This window comes from Gymnoscopelus microlampas, assembly GCF_963454915.1.
Source record: "Gymnoscopelus microlampas genome assembly, chromosome: 20".
NCBI classification, from domain to species: Eukaryota; Metazoa; Chordata; class Actinopteri; order Myctophiformes; family Myctophidae; genus Gymnoscopelus; species Gymnoscopelus microlampas.
The window spans coordinates 26,199,008-26,217,362 of record NC_139957.1 but is presented as its reverse complement, the minus strand read 5'-3'; the positions used below and the strand labels follow the sequence as shown (position 1 = coordinate 26,217,362).

Genomic DNA, 18,355 nt, shown 5'->3' with positions numbered 1-18,355 from the left:
GTGTGTGTGTGTGCAAACTGAGTAATATGATACCTAGCGCTTTGTTATTGGTAAGTTTGAATTAGGCTAGGTCTGTTAATGCAGTATAGGGTTCTATTTCATGTTGTTGTCTTTTACATACTGTAAGGTCAAAAGGCAAGCAATGGAGGGAAAATCTGCCACGCCAGCAACTTTAGAAACTGAAATCTTACCTTGACAAGAGAGATTTCTCTGTGACTGACTGGTATGTTATGGTACATCCATACACCACCAGTTCCAATCAGAACTGGGTCAAATAGTAGGTTATAGGGTTTTGCATGGTTTTCTTTTGTATCTTTTATCCTACTTTCGCAAGATCCCACGAGTCCACACATTAGGGTAATCTATAATAACTACCAGATACTGTCAAAGAATAAAAAAGGAAAGCTATCCCGTTCGATTTGAACGTTCAAATGGGCAATAAATATGAAGAAAACTAAACACCTGCCATTTATTTTTAGCCTATCTGATGTAAATTGCATTACTAGCATTAACAGCGGCACATAAACAGTCACGTGTTTTTGAGCATATTGCATACATTAACTGCTCCAGTGGAGCTGCTCCGTATAAGCCTGTGGTACTGGGCAGCTCCCAGGTGTGAATGTGTGTATGACTGTGAAGCAGGTGCTGCTGAAAAAAAAGCATTCAAATGTTGTGCTCAGCTAACCTACCGTGGAAAAAACTAAACTATAATAGATTAGAATGTGAAAAAGAACAGCACGTTTTTTTTATTTTATTGTAACCGGTTTAGGGACATTGTGTTGAGGTGGAACACAAGAAACCTTAAAATATTTGTTCTGTGTGGAATTAACCGAAATATTCAGTTTTGAAGGCCTGGTGAAGATAGTATACCTTCCTGACTGTTGTTTATGCTCTTCCTCGCGCCGTGTCCCTCACTTCTTTTCAAACGCTTGGAGCTTCCGAGCGTACGTTTTTCACATGTATGTACCTGTGCATCTAAGTGACAATAAAAAGTGAATCTGAATCTGAAACTGTGTGTGTGTGTGTGTGTGTGTGTGTGTATCCTAGATGTTGCCTGGCCTAAGACCTGTGTACACAGTTGTGTTGGTTTGTGTAGTTGTGTTGGTGTTGTGAAGATGTGTTGATGTTGTAATGTGTAGTCGTGTTGATGTGTTGATGCTGTATTGGTGTTGTGTAGTTGTGTTAATGTTTTGTTGTGTTGTGTAGTTGTGTTGGTGTTGTGTAGTTGTGTAGTGTAGACAGTGCAGTACCAACGTGCCTGTCATTTTGCCATTTTCAGCACACACCAAATATGAAGGTGATTGGTTGGATGGTTTTCCAGATACGCGAAGGAGTCACTCACTCACTCACTCACTCAGTCACTCACAGAGATGTGTGGGAAATATGTACTTTGTAACATGTGTGAGAATAGCTTTAGCTTCATTGACAACACCTGACACTATTTGAACAGTCACAGAGCAGTGGATTTCTGCGTTGTCTGCTACACAAGGTGCACACTCCCCGAGTTAAATGAACATATTTTACAGAATAGATGCCGCCACTGGTTGACCATACACCGAAACATGTGTCATGGTGCACACGTTCAAACACATACATGGTTACTTTCAGCTTTGGAGCCTGAACATACAGCGGGCTGGTGCGTCTCTCCATGGATGGTTGGATCTCAGACACATTACCACTGTCTGGCAATGGCTTACACCCATGAGACCTCTAGCTCACACCACACACACCTACCTACACACACACACACACACACACACACCTACACACACACACGTCTGACTCTGAGCATCATCCTTCTGCTCTAATACACCATGTGTCCCTCGGGACGGGTTTTGTTTGAGCGTATGTATGTATGTGTGTGTGTGTGTGTGTGTGTGTGTGTGTGTGTGTGTGTGTGTGTGTGTGTGTGTGTGTGTGTGTGTGTGTGTGTGTGTGTGTGTGTGTGTGTGTACGTACACGTGTGTGCATGCGTACATACACAATATGTGTGTGTACACGTGTGCATTGCTACTGTACCTTGTGTAGGGTCGTGGCTCTCCCAGAACACCTTAAGCAGCTCCTCAAGGCTGATTTCTTCAGGAGAAAAGACCACCCTCACCACTTCAGCGTGACCTGTGAGACCTACAAGAGGCACACACACACACACACACACACACACACACACACACACACACACACACACACACACACACACACACACACACACACACACACACACACACACACACACACCCTTTAATCAAGTTGAAATCATGTGCATTTTAAGTTTCTCTTTGAATATTTCAACAGCACTTGATGTCATCGCGGTTTCTTGCTCTCACTCTCTCTACTCCTCTCCTTCATGTTTTCACCATAAATGTTGCAGAGTAGCAGGCAAAAGAACTGACAGCTCAAAGTCATTAACCACAGTAACCATGGCGGCCCCATTTTGGGTAAATCTTCAAAAGAAAACTAAAAAGCTAAACTTTTCAAACATAAAAACATGAATTGGTTTCCAGTATGGTGACAAATAGACAAAACACATAACGCTGTGGAGAGTGGGAGATTATGAACTCAATCAGGAAATTAAACCCGTGCGTGCGTGCGTGCGTGCGTGCGTGCGTGCGTGCGTGCGTGCGTGCGTGCGTGCGTGCGTGCGTGCGTGCGTGCGTGCGCTTGCAAATGATGCAGACATTCAGGTAGGGCTGGACAATATGACTTCCGTTAAAATCAATATCGCGATTATTTCAAACTTCTGAAAGGTGTATAAAAAGATTATTTAAAAAAATAAATAGCCGATGAACAGGCTCACAACGCGTGTGTATAATACAGGGTTAAGTGGTTAATCAGACTAACTGATTTAGTTGATTATGAAAAATCTATTACAATGTTTTCCTACATACAGCTTAAATGCACTGCATAGTGTGGATGAGGAAAGAAAGAGAGACAAAGGAGAGATTTTTTTTTGGCAATTCATGGAGGAAGTTGCCAAAAGCACAGTTTGGGGCACCTGGCTCCTGCTGCCAGGACCCCAAAGCTTCAACAAGCTGCCTGCAGGCATCCTGAGACTGGGGCCCGCTCAAGGTCTCACACACACACACACACACACACACACACACACACACACACACACACACACACACACACACACACACACACACACACACACACACACACACACACACACACACACACACACACACACACACACACACACACACACAGTGGTGTCTGTTGTGTTCAGCTGATAAATGTACGGTATATGCAAAACAGCACAAAGTCTGATGTAATACGCATCCATGTATGCACACGCACACACATACATGAAAGCGAAGGGACACATGTATTCACATGCACCATGTTCATTCATGTGCACAATACAATCAATCAACTGACACACACACACATTACACGGGTGTGTCAGTTGTGTTGGAGACTTTCATTTACAGACGGCATCCCAACCTCATGATGAAAGAAAATGAAAGCCGTCAGCTACTTCAACCCGCCCTATATAATTTGTCTTACGACAAATAGAGAAAATACTGTAGCTATTGAAGCTATTTCGGTAAGATTAGAACATTTTTGGAAATGTTTGAAAACGTAATGACTGTCAAAGGTTGCTCACACTTTTAAATCATCAGAAATTGTTGGGCTATGAGCCCCGGTTCCTCCTGGCTTTGTGTCTAAGTGTCCTTGAGCAAGACCCTGAACCACAAACGGTGAATGTGTGAATGTACTGCACATTTTACAGTGCTTTGGAAAAAGGCGCTATAGAAATGCAGGGCATTTCTTTTTTGAAACTGGGATATATTAGGTCAGAACACATAAAAATGAGTTAGAGTGAAATATGTTTCAAGTTAATAAACATGTTCCCACACATGTCTAAACACAATGGTTCTCACAGTGGTCTTTGGAGACTCCCAGGGGTCCTTGAGGTGGCTCCAATTTTGGGGTCCTTGACATGAAAATGTTTGAGAACCACTGGTCTAACATATGGACTAGCGGGCCGGGACTGAGTCTGCCTGTCTGTCCTTTCAATCCCAAATTGATAAACTTGACAATTTCTCCATCTCATCTACTTCTTCTGACTACCTTTCCTCGCCCATCTGTCTGCCCGTCTATCCGTCTATCGTCCTCAGGCTCTGTTGAGAGTTTCTCATCATCTGCCCTCACCCCATTCTGTCTGTCTGTCCGTCCATCCATCCATCTGCCCGTCTACTCGTGCCCACATCCCTCTGTCTATCGGTCAGTCCTGCCTAGCCCCGGTTGAGATGACAGTTCCTCGGCCTTGTGTTGTCATAGAGTTCTGCTCCGTCACAGCCAATGGAGCGATGCTCGCGCTCTCTCAGCCGATGGACAGACAACCCTTCTCCCTCTCTCTCTCTCATACTGTGCTCTGACTTTCTCTTTTTCTGCTCCCAGAGTTTTGCCCTTGTTCCCTCACTTCATGATTCTCTCTGTCTCTCTCATCTCCTTCTTTTTCTCCACCATTCTCTGACTTGGGATGGAGGGAGAGAGAAAGAGAGAGGGGGAGAACACACAAAGCCCTTGGAGGGTTGGACTGAGAAAGTCTGCCTGCCAAGCCAGAAGCGTCCTTCCTCTCTCCTTTCTCTTGGTCCGCCAACTTAGTGCCTCCATACAGCCTGCATTCCAGCGAGATGGAGAAGCACCCGGGTTAGCAGCCAAAGACTCCTTAAACTCAGAGAAGGAATGAAGAGACTGAGACACACCCTAATAAACTATTTTCATGTATAACCTTTCTACATTTAGCTAACAGAATGATGGGATTAGGCCTGTATGTAGAGGGGGGAGCACATTGAGAAAGCAAGATGGGTGCACAAACGGACGGCATTGAATCATTATTTGGAATGAAATAAGACTGTCGTTTAAAGGCCGTCCTCCACCAGCATGGCCAGCAGACCTCAGGCCTTTGCTGAAGGGAGCCAGCTGTTTGACGTCCGCGATCCACCGCCATTTACCATACTTCACACACAGTAACCTCCGTAGTTGGGGAAACGCCGCAGTACAGCGCTGCACAGAGCCCAATCCCTACAAGTAGGTCATGGGAAGGGGAGGGGGGGACGCAGCCCATCTGGAGCAGTGCATTCTGAGTAGTTGACTGCAGATGAAGGTGAAAAAGCAGCAGGATGAGAGAAAAAGAGCTATACTGCCTCCGTCTCTGGGTATCTGTCTCCCGATGTTTCTCTCACTCTCTTTCTCATTTTTTATGTTTCTATGAGCATTTTTTTAAGCCTCTGTCTGTCTGGTCGACTGATCTCGGCATGAAAGGTCCAGTATATACCAGACAAGGCGGTTGCTGGATTGGTCGATACAGTATGGAGTCTAATGCAGAGGTTCTCAAACTCCAAAGCTGAGTACTGCTAGTTTTCTATCCTAACCAGATCGTTAATTGCAATCACCTGCATGGTTTTCCAGGTCTGACCGCTCCCTGATTAGAGAGCTTGAATTACAAGGACACTACACAATAAAATCCTCAGTGATCATTTCATTCGGCGAGTGTAGAAACGAAACCAAATGGGACCCTTACAGGTCCATCAGATTTAAATGAACATTGAGGACTTTACGGTGTAGAATGTATTTAACCACATGAACACTAGCGTCCCTTTTCAAGGCATGTCATAATAGGCATTTCCTGTTTTCTTGTTTATACTTGAAAAAGACCGGAAGGGTCGAAACGTTGTATACTATTTGCTGTTTGTTAAAAATAAATAACCTTTGGAGCATTAAAAAAGTGAGTTGCGAGCCCCGCTTTGTTCTTATGTCATAATAGGTTAACATAATGGAACATGTAGCAAACAAAACATATGTGAACATTAAAAATATTCAAGCTTCGAAAATTCAAGCTCAAAACACGTCGCAATTCTTAGAAGAATTCAAGTTTTGTAAATTGGCTATTTTCTGTGAAGAGATTTGGTGTAAAGGAAAAACAAGGAGATCTGCTTGTAGATCTGCCATTTTCACAATATTTATCTGTGGACCCGAGTGAAACAAAACGTCTCAACTCCTACAATTCCAAGTGCTTGTCAGGGCGGGGGGTCCCCAGTTCAAATATGATTATTTTGGGGAGTCCACCAGTTCAAATAATCATACTTGAACTGGGGACCGCCCCGTTCAAATATGATTATTTTGGGGGGTCGTGGCCAGAAAGGTTGAGAACCACTGCTCTAATAGACAGGGTATACATACAGTACATTCATACGTGCACACAGACGGACCAGGTTGCAGTACCTGAGCAGACCTCTTCATAGTTGGGGTTGAGGGTGAAACCTCCAGCGTAGCCCACCTGGGTGGAAAAGACTCCCGATTTCTGCCAAAAACGCTTCTCGACTCCCCAGAAACAGCCCATACCTAGTGAATCAGAAACGCATACACACACATGCACATAAGAACGTTCACTAGCATATAACAGGCACCAGTCAAGGACACGTTCAATAGTAGAATTGTTAAGTCAAACATTTTATCTCCAAGTGTATATAGACAGCAGATCATGATACATATTGTGGATTTATTTCTTGTGGAAAACAACACACACCATCACCATTCACCATAAACTACACGTGGAGAGCAGAATGCTTCTTGGGGTCTCACCAAACATGATGGTCTCCATGCCTTCTGGGAAAGGCTCTGCCATAGGGTTGCCATTGACTGCATGCTTCTCTGGAGGGGAGACACAGGAAGCAAAATTATTATTATTCATATCCTTTGAATCAGCAGGTAAACTTGTTTTTAACCTGCTAAAAACAAATGACTTCATGAGCCCTGTGAAGAACAAACACAACAAATGTCACACACCCAAGAGAAAGCTGTTGTTTTTTTTAATTGCTGACAGTGCACAAGGAGAGAAAAGCATTTAAAAAAAACGAAACTGCATTTTGCAGGAGAGGAAACACGCCTCAACCCTCATTGTGCTGTTCTCATCAACCGTGTTCGCTCGTGTTTCTGTAGTCGTTTTTCCCTTTTTTTTGTTGGCTACACTGGTTTTGCCTGTCAAAGCTAAGGCGTGGGCCTGTGGTGTGTATTGTACACTGTACACCACGGGAAACCAGTTTCTTGTTTTTTAGCGGCGCTGGCGCCGCTCTATACATAGTATAGAGCGGTCCTGCTCTATACCTGGCTTTTCCGTCAACGTTCTGATTGGTCTGTCATACTGTCATACATTTTCTTCTTTGAAAATACAAATTTAGCTGGGCACCCTTGGAACCCTCTCACCACTGAGCCATAGGCCTCGACCCTGGAAGACAGATAGAAGATTATAGCCAGCTTTGACCACCCTCCTACAGTCTGTGGCCACTCTCTTCCACACTTGCAATTAAACACACAATCAAATGGTAATTATCTGATATCTCTCTCTACGTGTGTACTGTGCAAGGCTTGGAACCATCTGGTGCCTGCAAAACAGAACAATAAAACACACAGGAAGCAGGTCAGAGAGCTTGACAAAAGAACACCCTCCTGCCTGAACCTCGTAGCAGTGGGAAGGACTCCGACAGCAGACCCAGAGCTGCCTTAATCTGTGTCACGTCAGAAAATGCCCAATAAGTAAAACAAACTCGACACGCCCTGTGTTGGAAAGCAGAGGGGGGGTCGGGTCGGGTGGCACTGATATGCCAACTGTGCTGTGTTGGAATTAGAGCTCTAAAGAGTCTAAACAAGAAAGAAGTGTGTGTGTGTGTGTGTGTGTGTGTGTGTGTGTGTGTGTGTGTGTGTGTGTGTGTGTGTGTGTGTGTGTGTGTGTGTGTGTGTGTGTGTGTGCGCGTGTAGTCCACAGATGTGAGGGGAGGATTAGCGCTTAAGAAGACTGAGGTGACTTAGCATGTAAATCTGCACTGAGCAATGGCTGGTTTGCACTGCAACCACTAATATTAGTCTTCGGATAAACAGGCCACGGGGTTCAGTGCCAGAGCATGCACACACGTCGTACACACACACACACGCGCACACACGCACGCACACACACACACACACACACACACACACACACACACACACACAGACAGCATGCATGGCTTAAGCAGACCCCAACAATGTCAGTTTACTGAGAATGCCATGTGTGATTCCTCTCTGATCAGTTAGTGTCATGGTGTGTGACATTAACTTAGAATAATGCATTGTAGTGTATGTCTAATCTCTAAACAACAGCTAGGCTTTAATGGTGTTTAAAGGTGTAATCTGCCAAAACTGCAGTAATATTCTTTTGCCATTGACATGCGCTGCCCAGGCCAAAAGCAAAGTGCTACCTATGTACAGTTTATTGCAGTTTTAGGTAGGCTGGGTGATATGGACAAAAGAAATATTTGACCAAATAATTCAATATCGATATTGTGACGATATCTTATTGTGATGATAATATCAATTTTCTTTTTTCAAAAATGTTCAAAAATAGCTGATCTACAAGCTTACAACGCATTGCAATGCGTTTCAACACGTAAAGTATGGCTTAAGTGATTAACACCAGGAAAAGACCATGTCATGATATTACAATATCCCAAATCCCAGAAGATATCTAGTCTAATATCACAATATCGATCAAAATATTGTCCAGCCTTAGACTGAGGCCTAACATCAGAAAAACAAGACAATGAAACGAAGATACACTGAAAAAGTGTAGGTTATTGGAAAGCCCATAGTTTCCAATAACCTGTACCACCAGTAACGTTTCTTTAGAAGATCGACATCAACAGAAGCACCACGGTACATAAGCTAATATCATCCCCAGTGTTGCCATTTCAGGGCATTTTAATATTAAGACAAAATTGCCTGTGCTCTCATGGCTAACAGATTGTGAGGTCTTCTATGACGTCACAGAGGCCTAGCTGTCCTCAGGCAGTCCCCTATGTACACTATATTGCTGTGCCAGTACAGGCTTTCTCCCAGCATGCTCTTTGGCACTCCTAGGTCATGTTGACGGGCACAGTGTCCGTGCCATCAAAGCCAAATCTCTACCACGGACTGTACTAAGTGTGCCATTGGCCCATAGGGTTAGTCGGGGTGACTTACGAAATACAGAAATCTTTTTCATCTCTTTTGGTCTAGGTCTCTCTTCTCTGCCCAAAGCAATAATAAATAAATCATCAATGTTGCCAAAAGGACAAAAAAATAGAGAGCGAATGAGCAAGGGACTGAGTTTGTGTGCGGAGGAGAGGAGAGGACAGAAGAGGAGGCTGCCAAACCAATAAAAGGAGTAAATAGCCAGTGAGAAGCAACAGATGAGTGTAGCGGGGAGGCAGAAAGAGATTATTTTGGCTTCCAGGCCTCCATCCCTTTGGGCGCTAAAAAGAGAGCCCAAGCACTCAAACAAACAAATCAGCAAATGAGCTCAAAACAATAGAGGAAAGAAAAATGACAAAGACTACGACACATGGTTCTCTCTCAGCTGCTCTCATTTCTGCACCCTCTTCCCTCACATTTCTCACCATCTTTCATTCTTCCTTTTACAAGTATTCTCTCACACACACACACGCGCGCACTCACACACATATGCACGCATGTGCGCACACACACACACACACACACAGAGTGACCAACCACTGCTGTGGGTATTTCTCCCATGGAGCAGCTGGCAGAAATCCAGACAGTGCCAGGCTGGCTCCTTTCATTGTCTAACCCAGCAGTCACCCCCTGCCAGCCCAGCGCCCACAACACACACACACACACACACACACACACACACACACACACACACACACACACACACACACACACACACACACACACACACACACACACACACACACACACACACACACACACACACACACACACACACACACACACACACACACCAAAAGAACTGTGTGAATACCCTCACTACGCTGCCTCACTACGCAAGCAAAAGGAAAGCAAGGAAGAACAAAAAACCAAGTAGGGAGGGTGAGTGGCTTGAGTTCACAAAGGAAGAACCCGTCTCAATATGGGGGAGAAAGAAACATGTGAATGGGATTTCTTTTGCCAACTTGGAAAAAGAAATCTTTTGGGGTTTATTTGGTGGGGGGTTCGCGAGGATATCTGAAAAGCGCAACGTAGGCTATACAGTGCAGCGGGAACCACAGGCGGAGTACTTGGGTCAGCTTTTGTTGCTTTTTTAGCCGTTGTCGTTTTGCAGGCGGCTGGACCGGACCCAAGACCTTCGGAAAGCCCCGTGCTCTGCCATTCCGCCTTCGCGATTTGTCACCTTCGGTGGAAGGGGGTACAGCAATTGATCAATCTTTTTTGCTTTGGCGGACGGCATTGTCTTTATCACAGCTCAGAGGATATTTAGTCTTTGTTACCCTCTGGTTCCGCCCGTGGTCCTGCGTTCCCTCAGCCAGAGAAGTCCGAGTGTTGCTGCTGCGGCTCCACTCTCTCAGAGACGCGGGAGGAGAGGCACCATCCCTGGGCGCCAAAAGCTGGTGACGGAAGGGTTGAATTCCCGGCTGCCGTTCATTGCCTTCCAAAAACCATTCCCTTTCTTTCTCTCTTCACACAGGTTGGCAGAGTGTCAGGCACGAGGCGAAGGAAGAGGCTGGCGCTTTATAGCGGTGCCAACTACCCTTTACTGTACGGCAGCAAGGGTAGGGGGAGTAAGAACTGGGCAGAGGGAGGGGAGGAGAGGGGAGAAGCTGGTAGGAGGTGGTCTGATTTGGGGGACAGAGAAATAGGTAAGTCAAAGGAAGACAAATTCTGCAGGCTCTGAAGCTGTTGGCTGCCATGCCCCTTCCACACACACACACACACACACACTCACACACACTCGCACACATGCACACGCGTGTGCACAGACACACACAGAGGTTGGATGACAGCTGTCCTTGTGTTGCACGTAGCTTCTATCTATTCATTGAGGCAGAGAGCGTCTAGACTCCGGAGAGTAGAACCCTCATTCCATCCATGCATTCCATACATACTGTATCCTAGCAACGGAAACAGTTGCTATGGAGAAGACTACCTACTATAGCGCACATACACACACACACACCCCATCCCTCTCACCAGCCCCTTCAAGCAAGATGGAGGAACATCCTCTCTGGGCCTTCTAAAATACAGTATCTACTCTGGAGCGCGACTGGCGGGAGGGAAAAGGGGAAGACATCCCCCTTGTCAACACGGATGATTTTTAACTGTGGATTTAAAGGGAAATGTATGAGGAGAAATGTGCCTGCCAGCCATACCCCTGTTAAATATGAGCAAATCCCATTAGTCTCTGTACTGTGCTCCATTTCATTGTCACCTTCTCATGCATTCTCTCATTCTGAGAGGTAAACTGATCTCAGTATGAAAGGCAAAAAAAGGAGAGGTAAAAAGAAAAAAAGCTAGGACATTCTTGAACACAGTGGAGACAGGAGACTATAGCAATATATAATGCCAGCAATATATCTTTGCAATGAAACTGCTCTTAGGAGTTATAGTGAACCATGTTACAAAGATTGATTTCGGTCAGCTGACCCCAAACCCTTCCATCCTGGTTGTAAGAGATATTGGCAGTCTATGGCGCACTGACTCAAAATAATGACTGCTGTGCCCCTACCATGTAGCAATCTGCCACTGGATCACTCTCACCAAGGTCGAATGGGGAGAGGAAAGGCATGCGGACAGAGCAAGAAGCCTTAACCACTTTCAGCCTGGCGTCTCTATTTTGGGCGTGTCATCATAGGCAAAAACATTTTAAAAAATGAGAAGAAAAAACTCAAAAATGTTCTCAAATAGCAAGCAGACCTACAAGCTCACAATGGATCACGATGCGACGCATTGTTAGCTTGTAGATCGGCCATTTTTTTGTTAATCATTTTACGACAAAGCATAAGGCTTAAGTTGTTATCAAGGAAGCAGAAAGGGTGAGGTAAGAGGGCCTGAAGCAGATCACGAACCATTGCAGTGGTCATCACAGCAGAGAGGAACATTGTGCACACCCACTCACACACACCTATGGAAACATGCCCGAAAACAAGCAAGAACATATGAGCATGCATGTGCACCGTGTGTACACAGACACACACAGGCACTGAAATTGGACTTGTCTTTGCCATTCCCTAAAATAGATGTTCTCACAAGCCCAAACCAACGCAACAGAGGCACTCTGTTGAATCACAACACAGCCACACACACACACACACGCACACACACACACACACACACACACATTCTACACAACCCCATCCCCACCTAAGCTGCCCCCCCCACGGTGACAGGGGAGGAACAGATTTCCGCCATGCGGTGTCTCCGAGCTGCTCCGACAGACGGAGCAGGAATTTACGACGGGGCGGAGCCTTCATGCGCATAATGCCCAGATGGACCCCTGGACACTGCGGCACCGCTACCTCCCATACGCACGCACAGACACACACACACACACACACACACACACACACACACGCACACACACTCCAATAACTCCCACAATGCAGTGCGCGGCCACTCAAGGCAGAGTAGGCGATGAGGGTGAGCACCAGGTTCAACTCTCACCATGTTCCTCCTCTATACCTCACATACTTTCATACGCCCTCCCATTCCCAAAATAATATAGTGAATGCATGGAATAAAGGATCAGTGAATAGAGAGACTGAGATGAGCTGGAGAGGTGTAACTCTGTTAGAGGGAGAGAGAGGAATAAAATGATAAATAGGAAATAGAGGGGCATAGGAGTAGGGGAATGTCGTCTTCTAATCAGCCAACCGATTTAGCCCAATCCGCGTTAATCTCTATCCACAGGTGTGAGAGGTAAATGCCTGCAAGGATTAAAACTTTTTTTTAAATCACATAAGAGATTATTTCTCCTTCTTATACATTCTGAATCATTGGCACCCAGTACAGGGGCCCATTGCGATTTTGTTGATAAATCACTTCTTATGCATAAAAACCCCTTGATCTTCACAGCTTCATTATTATTCTCAGCGCTACAAAGTAAAAAAAAGAATTGCATCATTCACACTGTAAAATGTACACCTTCTTGGACAAGCAGCATACCTCGACTTCAGCAGCCATTACAATACCTCTATAAATTGGACTAACAAAATCTATAGAGGTTTATGTAAGTACCTGTCCCTGTCTCTTGCGTGTTTTACTTCTACCAAGCTCCTACAGCGCATATCAATGTGTTTTCACTCCCACGCCGTGTTCTAAGCAAACGTACGTGAGCGTGCTATTGAATATCTGGATGACTCAGTAGTTGCCTATGAGCCCATTTACACCTGGTATTAAAGCTCCAATCCGGGACTTATTTTAACCCATTTAGACCTGAGGCCAATTCTAGGGGGGGAAAAAAAGGAAAGGAAAAATCTAAAATAAATATGTTGCTATATATATATATATAGCAACAGCTAATGATACACACAAAAACAAAGGTGTTCCCGGATTGCAAAATATATATCCAGGTCTAAATGGGTTGTTAAGGAATACAATGTTATTTTAACCAATCTATTTGTACATTGAATAGATAAGTATATACTTGATGTATGCAATTTATTACACTCGCCCCATGATTCTGCACATTCCCCATTGCTGCTAAGAGGTTTTAAAAGAACGCCTTAACATATAAACTATCAGGCTGAATTTTATTTTCAGTATTATCTCTATTATTATGTTGTTTATTGTATTGTTGTTGTCGTTGTTAGCAGTCTTGTGGAACATGCCACACCAAGATGTCACCGCTTGTACTCGCCTACCCTCTTGAGTGACAATTGAGGGTAGGCAAAGGCCTCTTGATTCATCATGATTGTTGACAATATACTGTAACTAGCACATCTGTAGTGGATGGAGGTGGACTCCCTACTCTTCCAAGACCTGGTATCGACGACTAGTACTGCCTGAAGCTCATAGCACAATGGGCCTCATGCAGGAAGAAGTATGCATTTCCTCATACTGTATGTTTGTTCTTCTCCATGATTTTTTCTTATTTTGTCAGTTTGTGGGATTCAGCAATGTTTTCTTATTTTTGATTTTCTCTTGTGTTTCTCTAATGCTAGAAAACGTTAATTTAAAAGTTTAAAATCTCAGTTACTGTGTGCCCCTCTACCAAAGCCTGATTTTTTAATTTATTTTTTAAAGATATTTTTGGGGCTTTTTCTGCCTTTATTGATAGGAAAGTAGGCTGACAGGAAATGGGGAGAGAGATGGGTGGGTGACACGCAGCAACGGTCATCGGGGTCGAGAGTCGAACCCGCAACATGCTTTCAAGCTGGATTTCCAGCCTATGTGGTATACGCCTGGACCGCTAGGCCAGCGAGCGCCCTACCAAAGCCTGATTTATAGTAAATTGGTGATATACAAGCTCACAATGCGTTGCGGATGGAGCATTTATTAAGACAGCATTTACAGCATCACAAATGTTATCGTTTTGCCATTGATGGGTTTTTGATATATGTAGGCTGCTTTAAACTTCAGTTTATTGTCACCAGGCATAAAAGTGGTTGAACTTATTTTGTGCAAGCTTCCCACAAATTGCAGGTTTGTTTTAAATAAATCATAAGTATAAGAGTGAACTATAAACAGCTTTCAAAGTCACTCTTTAACACATAAATTAATGCAAACAAAGACTATTATGCCAATATATAACACCACAAAACACAGTGGCATTTAATTTTGTTTTACTTTTGAATTAGGAAGAACTAGATCCACATATTATCTTTACCTATGCTAATAACAAACAAACTTTAAGATCATTTGGAATTCATCATCATTCAGCTCATCTGGGTAAGAGCAGATTTGGATGTTAATATCCGTTTGGTGCATCCAGACTATTTTTTACTCTTAACAGACAATTATGAGAAAATATAAGAGAAATGTGAGAGAAATGTATGTTGATGCACGAGGCCCAATATCTTCTTGGAAGAGTGGTAGAAATTCCAACTCCAGGAGCCCCGGGTTCATATCCTGGGTAGGACATTAAAGTTATTGATTGTACCTCTAAACTGTCATCAGTTATCTGGATGAGGCAAAATGTGTGTAATGTAACTAAGGCAGCGGTTTTCAAAGTGGAGACGGGGGACCTCCAGGCCAGGGGTCCTTGGGGAGGTTCCAGGGGGTCCCCAGCTAAATTTGTTAATGCATCAAAAATCTAAAATAGCAGATCTACAAGCTCGCAGCATGTGCTATGTTTGGAATATTTTGAACAAATCATCTCTTCTGGGGGTCCCTGGCACAGAGCATTTTCAGATGGTGATCCGCGGCCAAATATATATCAATTTGGGGGTCCTTGATAAGTTAAAGTTTAAGAACCACTGATGTAAGGTGTAATCAGACACAACACAGCCTTGTGATTGGATTGGATGGAACGGGATCAAATCTGCAAGCCCGCTTCTGGCAGACAGGCCTTGAGATCAGATCTCTGCCGAGATCAGACAGGTGTGTGAATGCATTCCGTATCGTACTTTGTTAGAAAGTTACCACTGGGACGAAATGTCATCACTTCAGATAATCTCTGCGGCCATCGACGGTCCCGGCTTAGTCAAGGTTATATAGTCAACTCACTGCCAGGTAACATTTGAAGTAGCATTTACCTTGCTAACATTAGCGATGGACATTAGACTCATGTAGCTGGCCAACAAGCCAATTAATTGACAGATAACATGACTGTTAAGTGCAAGACCGACCGCAGCGCGGTGATGCATTCATTCTCACCTGTCATCATTACTTTCCTGCATCCATCCATAGTTACAGGTTTCCTATAAAAGCATTCACAAGTGCTGTTAAAACCACTTCAGGCCTATAGTTGTATAGCTCACAGTGCATCACAGTGCATTCATGTGAGCTTGTAGAACTGCTATTTTGGCTATGTTTGACATTTTTGAACATTTCTAAAAGTGTTCGCCTCTAATGACATGTCCAAAATAGGGACGCCAGGTCGAAAGTGTTTCATTTTGAACACTTGGGCAAGCACTGACTGAGCCAACCAGATATCCTACAACACACTTGCATACTTTGGCTCAGACTCGGAGCTGGGAATGAAAGCCCATTGGGATACACTGCAAGAGCCTAATGCATGTTGTTTATAATTACACCAGGATAAAACAAATCTGTAAGGATTAAGTACTCACAGAAATGTCACCCACTAATTAGCACTTACAGAAAACGCAGTTTTGTTATTGCCATTATGAAGACGTTTTAGCAGTTACTGAATCTTAATGGTGCGATATTATTGTGTGAGTCAAAGTTTCAATATCATTTTAATGGCGACCTTACATTTTTTACTATTTCGAAATTACTGGGTTGATAAATTACTGTTGTGTAGCCTAATACTAAGCGTGGGGAGAATGAAGCTGTGGAGATCAAATGTCTTTTGTTTATGTAGCTAGTTTTATCAGTTCAATTGCATCTTCCGTGGACAAACAAACATGACAAATTCTTGAATTAAAAACAAACACACGTGAAAACAGGAATCATTTTCAAGTCACCAGCGGTGTAGTCTAGGCAGACTGTACCATGTATTAACATCAATGCATATTAAAGTATGCACAAAATAATAACTAAATATTGTTAAAGCACAAATGTAAGCAGTAGGCCTATTCCCTTTATGCTGCACCAACAATAATCCTCCCTCCCATACATGTTAAATTTTCGCCAGAAACAGACTGTATCAAATATAAGTGACTGACTATCAAACGATACAGAACCTCCTCCCTGACAATATCGCAGAGACGGTTTGTTTATTTTTGGACCACAATTCTTATATGAGACGATTCTAAGATGACCCAATGTTATTCTCCATAGAGAAATTACCTTACGAACCAGGGGATGAACGAGTGACGTCAGGACTTCTGTACTCTATACTTTGTTGATTTTGTGAGGCACCGACCTCGCAAAATCAAATTCCTTGTATTCATTTGCAAAAAGTAACAAATTATGATTCATTACACGATTACAGTCATAGTCTGGTGGGCAGTACACTGTATTCCTGTGCAATTACACTGGCTCTGACTAAAATAGCCAGAGTGAAATTAAGGGACGAAAGAATACTACTAAGCAGTGGCGGAGAAAGTACTCAAATGCTTTACTTAAATAAAAGTATCAATACTGCAATGTAGAAGTACTGTTACAAGTAAAAGTCCGGAATTAAAAATTTACTTGAGTAAAAGTACAAAAGTATTGGTATCAAAATGTACTTAAAAGTACCAAAAGTAAATTGTACTAAAATGTTTGAAAATAGCAGATCTACAAGCTCAATAGCCTAGGTATAAAATAGGGCTAAAGTGGTTAATGTATATTTATATCTGCAAAGTAACTGGTAACTAAAGTTTTCAAATAATTGTAGTGGAGAAAAAATACAATATTTGCCTCTGAGATGTAGTGGAGTAGAAGCAAAAGTATAGACAATTGGAAATACTCCGGTAAAGTAAAAGTAGGCCTACCTCAAAATTGTACTACAGTACTTGAGTAAATGTACTTAGTTACTAAACACCACAGCTACAAAGATGTAACGATACAGCTTTGCATCTATAACTACACAACAATCTTGCCACCAGGATTTCCACAACTAACTACATTAGCCTCAGGACCAATCCTCATTGGTTAATAAGTGACCAGCCTATGACAACAATCCTCACGTTGGCCTGTTGTTCATGTGATACGGACATAATCATGCTTACACCATCTTTTAATGGCTCTATCAACCATGCATCCACCGGGACCGGGGTGTGATTTTAAGTGTTAGTTTATGTAATAATAACATGTTTTTTACCAGGAGTCACTCAGTCAGTGTTAAAAAGAGTGTTGTTGCAAGAGACGTGTTGTTGTCGTCATTCATTTACCTGCCACGACCATTCTGTCCTCCCTCCCCTTCAGAGCGCGGTCTTTATTGGCCGGTAGCTGCGTTTTATCTGACATGTCAGCGACAGCAATGAGCGACAGAAGAAGGTAAAAGACAACAACAAGCGACCTGTACATATATCTGTGCTTGAGAGAATAAACGTGGCTGAGCGTTCCGCTTCCGGGTAGCAGCATTGCCGTCTCCTCCATTGAGCCATCATCATCATCATCAGCTGGGGGAGGAGTGAAGCGACGACGACGGCGAGTCGCTCACACATAACTATGAATATTCATGGCGCGTGGGCCACGTCGTGCACTGCATATTAACTAGTCAGAGGGTTAATATGACTTTGGCACAAAAAAGCCTACAGTGCACCGTGTGCGGGAACGAAATTAAATTTAAATAAATATCCACATTAAGAACGCCGTTCAGCATGCAAATTAGCTCTCACTCACTGCCCCCCCCCCTCATACACTCTCACTTTTGTGGGAGGTGCTCCAGGCTGCAAAGAGGCTGTGTAGGTTTCCCTTTGTGGTCATTTCAAATCAGGGAAATCATGTTTGGGGTTAATCTTCAGAGTTATACTTTCAACAGTCCCCACTAATAGCATCAAAGGCATGAAATGAGCAACATTGT

At 43.6% G+C, this 18,355-nt stretch overlaps 1 protein-coding gene across 1 annotated transcript in view; it reads right to left on the bottom strand.

The window, feature by feature from the left end:
* The window catches only part of msrab (methionine sulfoxide reductase Ab), a 44,258-nt gene extending 26,331 nt beyond the window's left edge, over positions 1 to 17,927 (bottom strand). The window contains exons 1-4 of the mRNA XM_084044341.1: positions 17,721 to 17,927; positions 6,592 to 6,660; positions 6,232 to 6,351; positions 2,020 to 2,124 (exon numbers count right to left, since the gene is read on the bottom strand). Of these exons, the coding sequence (XP_083900467.1) occupies positions 2,020 to 2,124; positions 6,232 to 6,351; positions 6,592 to 6,660; positions 17,721 to 17,913 (487 nt within the window). The 5' untranslated portion in view covers positions 17,914 to 17,927. The remainder of the gene's footprint in view (positions 1 to 2,019; positions 2,125 to 6,231; positions 6,352 to 6,591; positions 6,661 to 17,720) is intronic.
* Between the last annotated feature and the right edge of the window lie 428 nt (positions 17,928 to 18,355).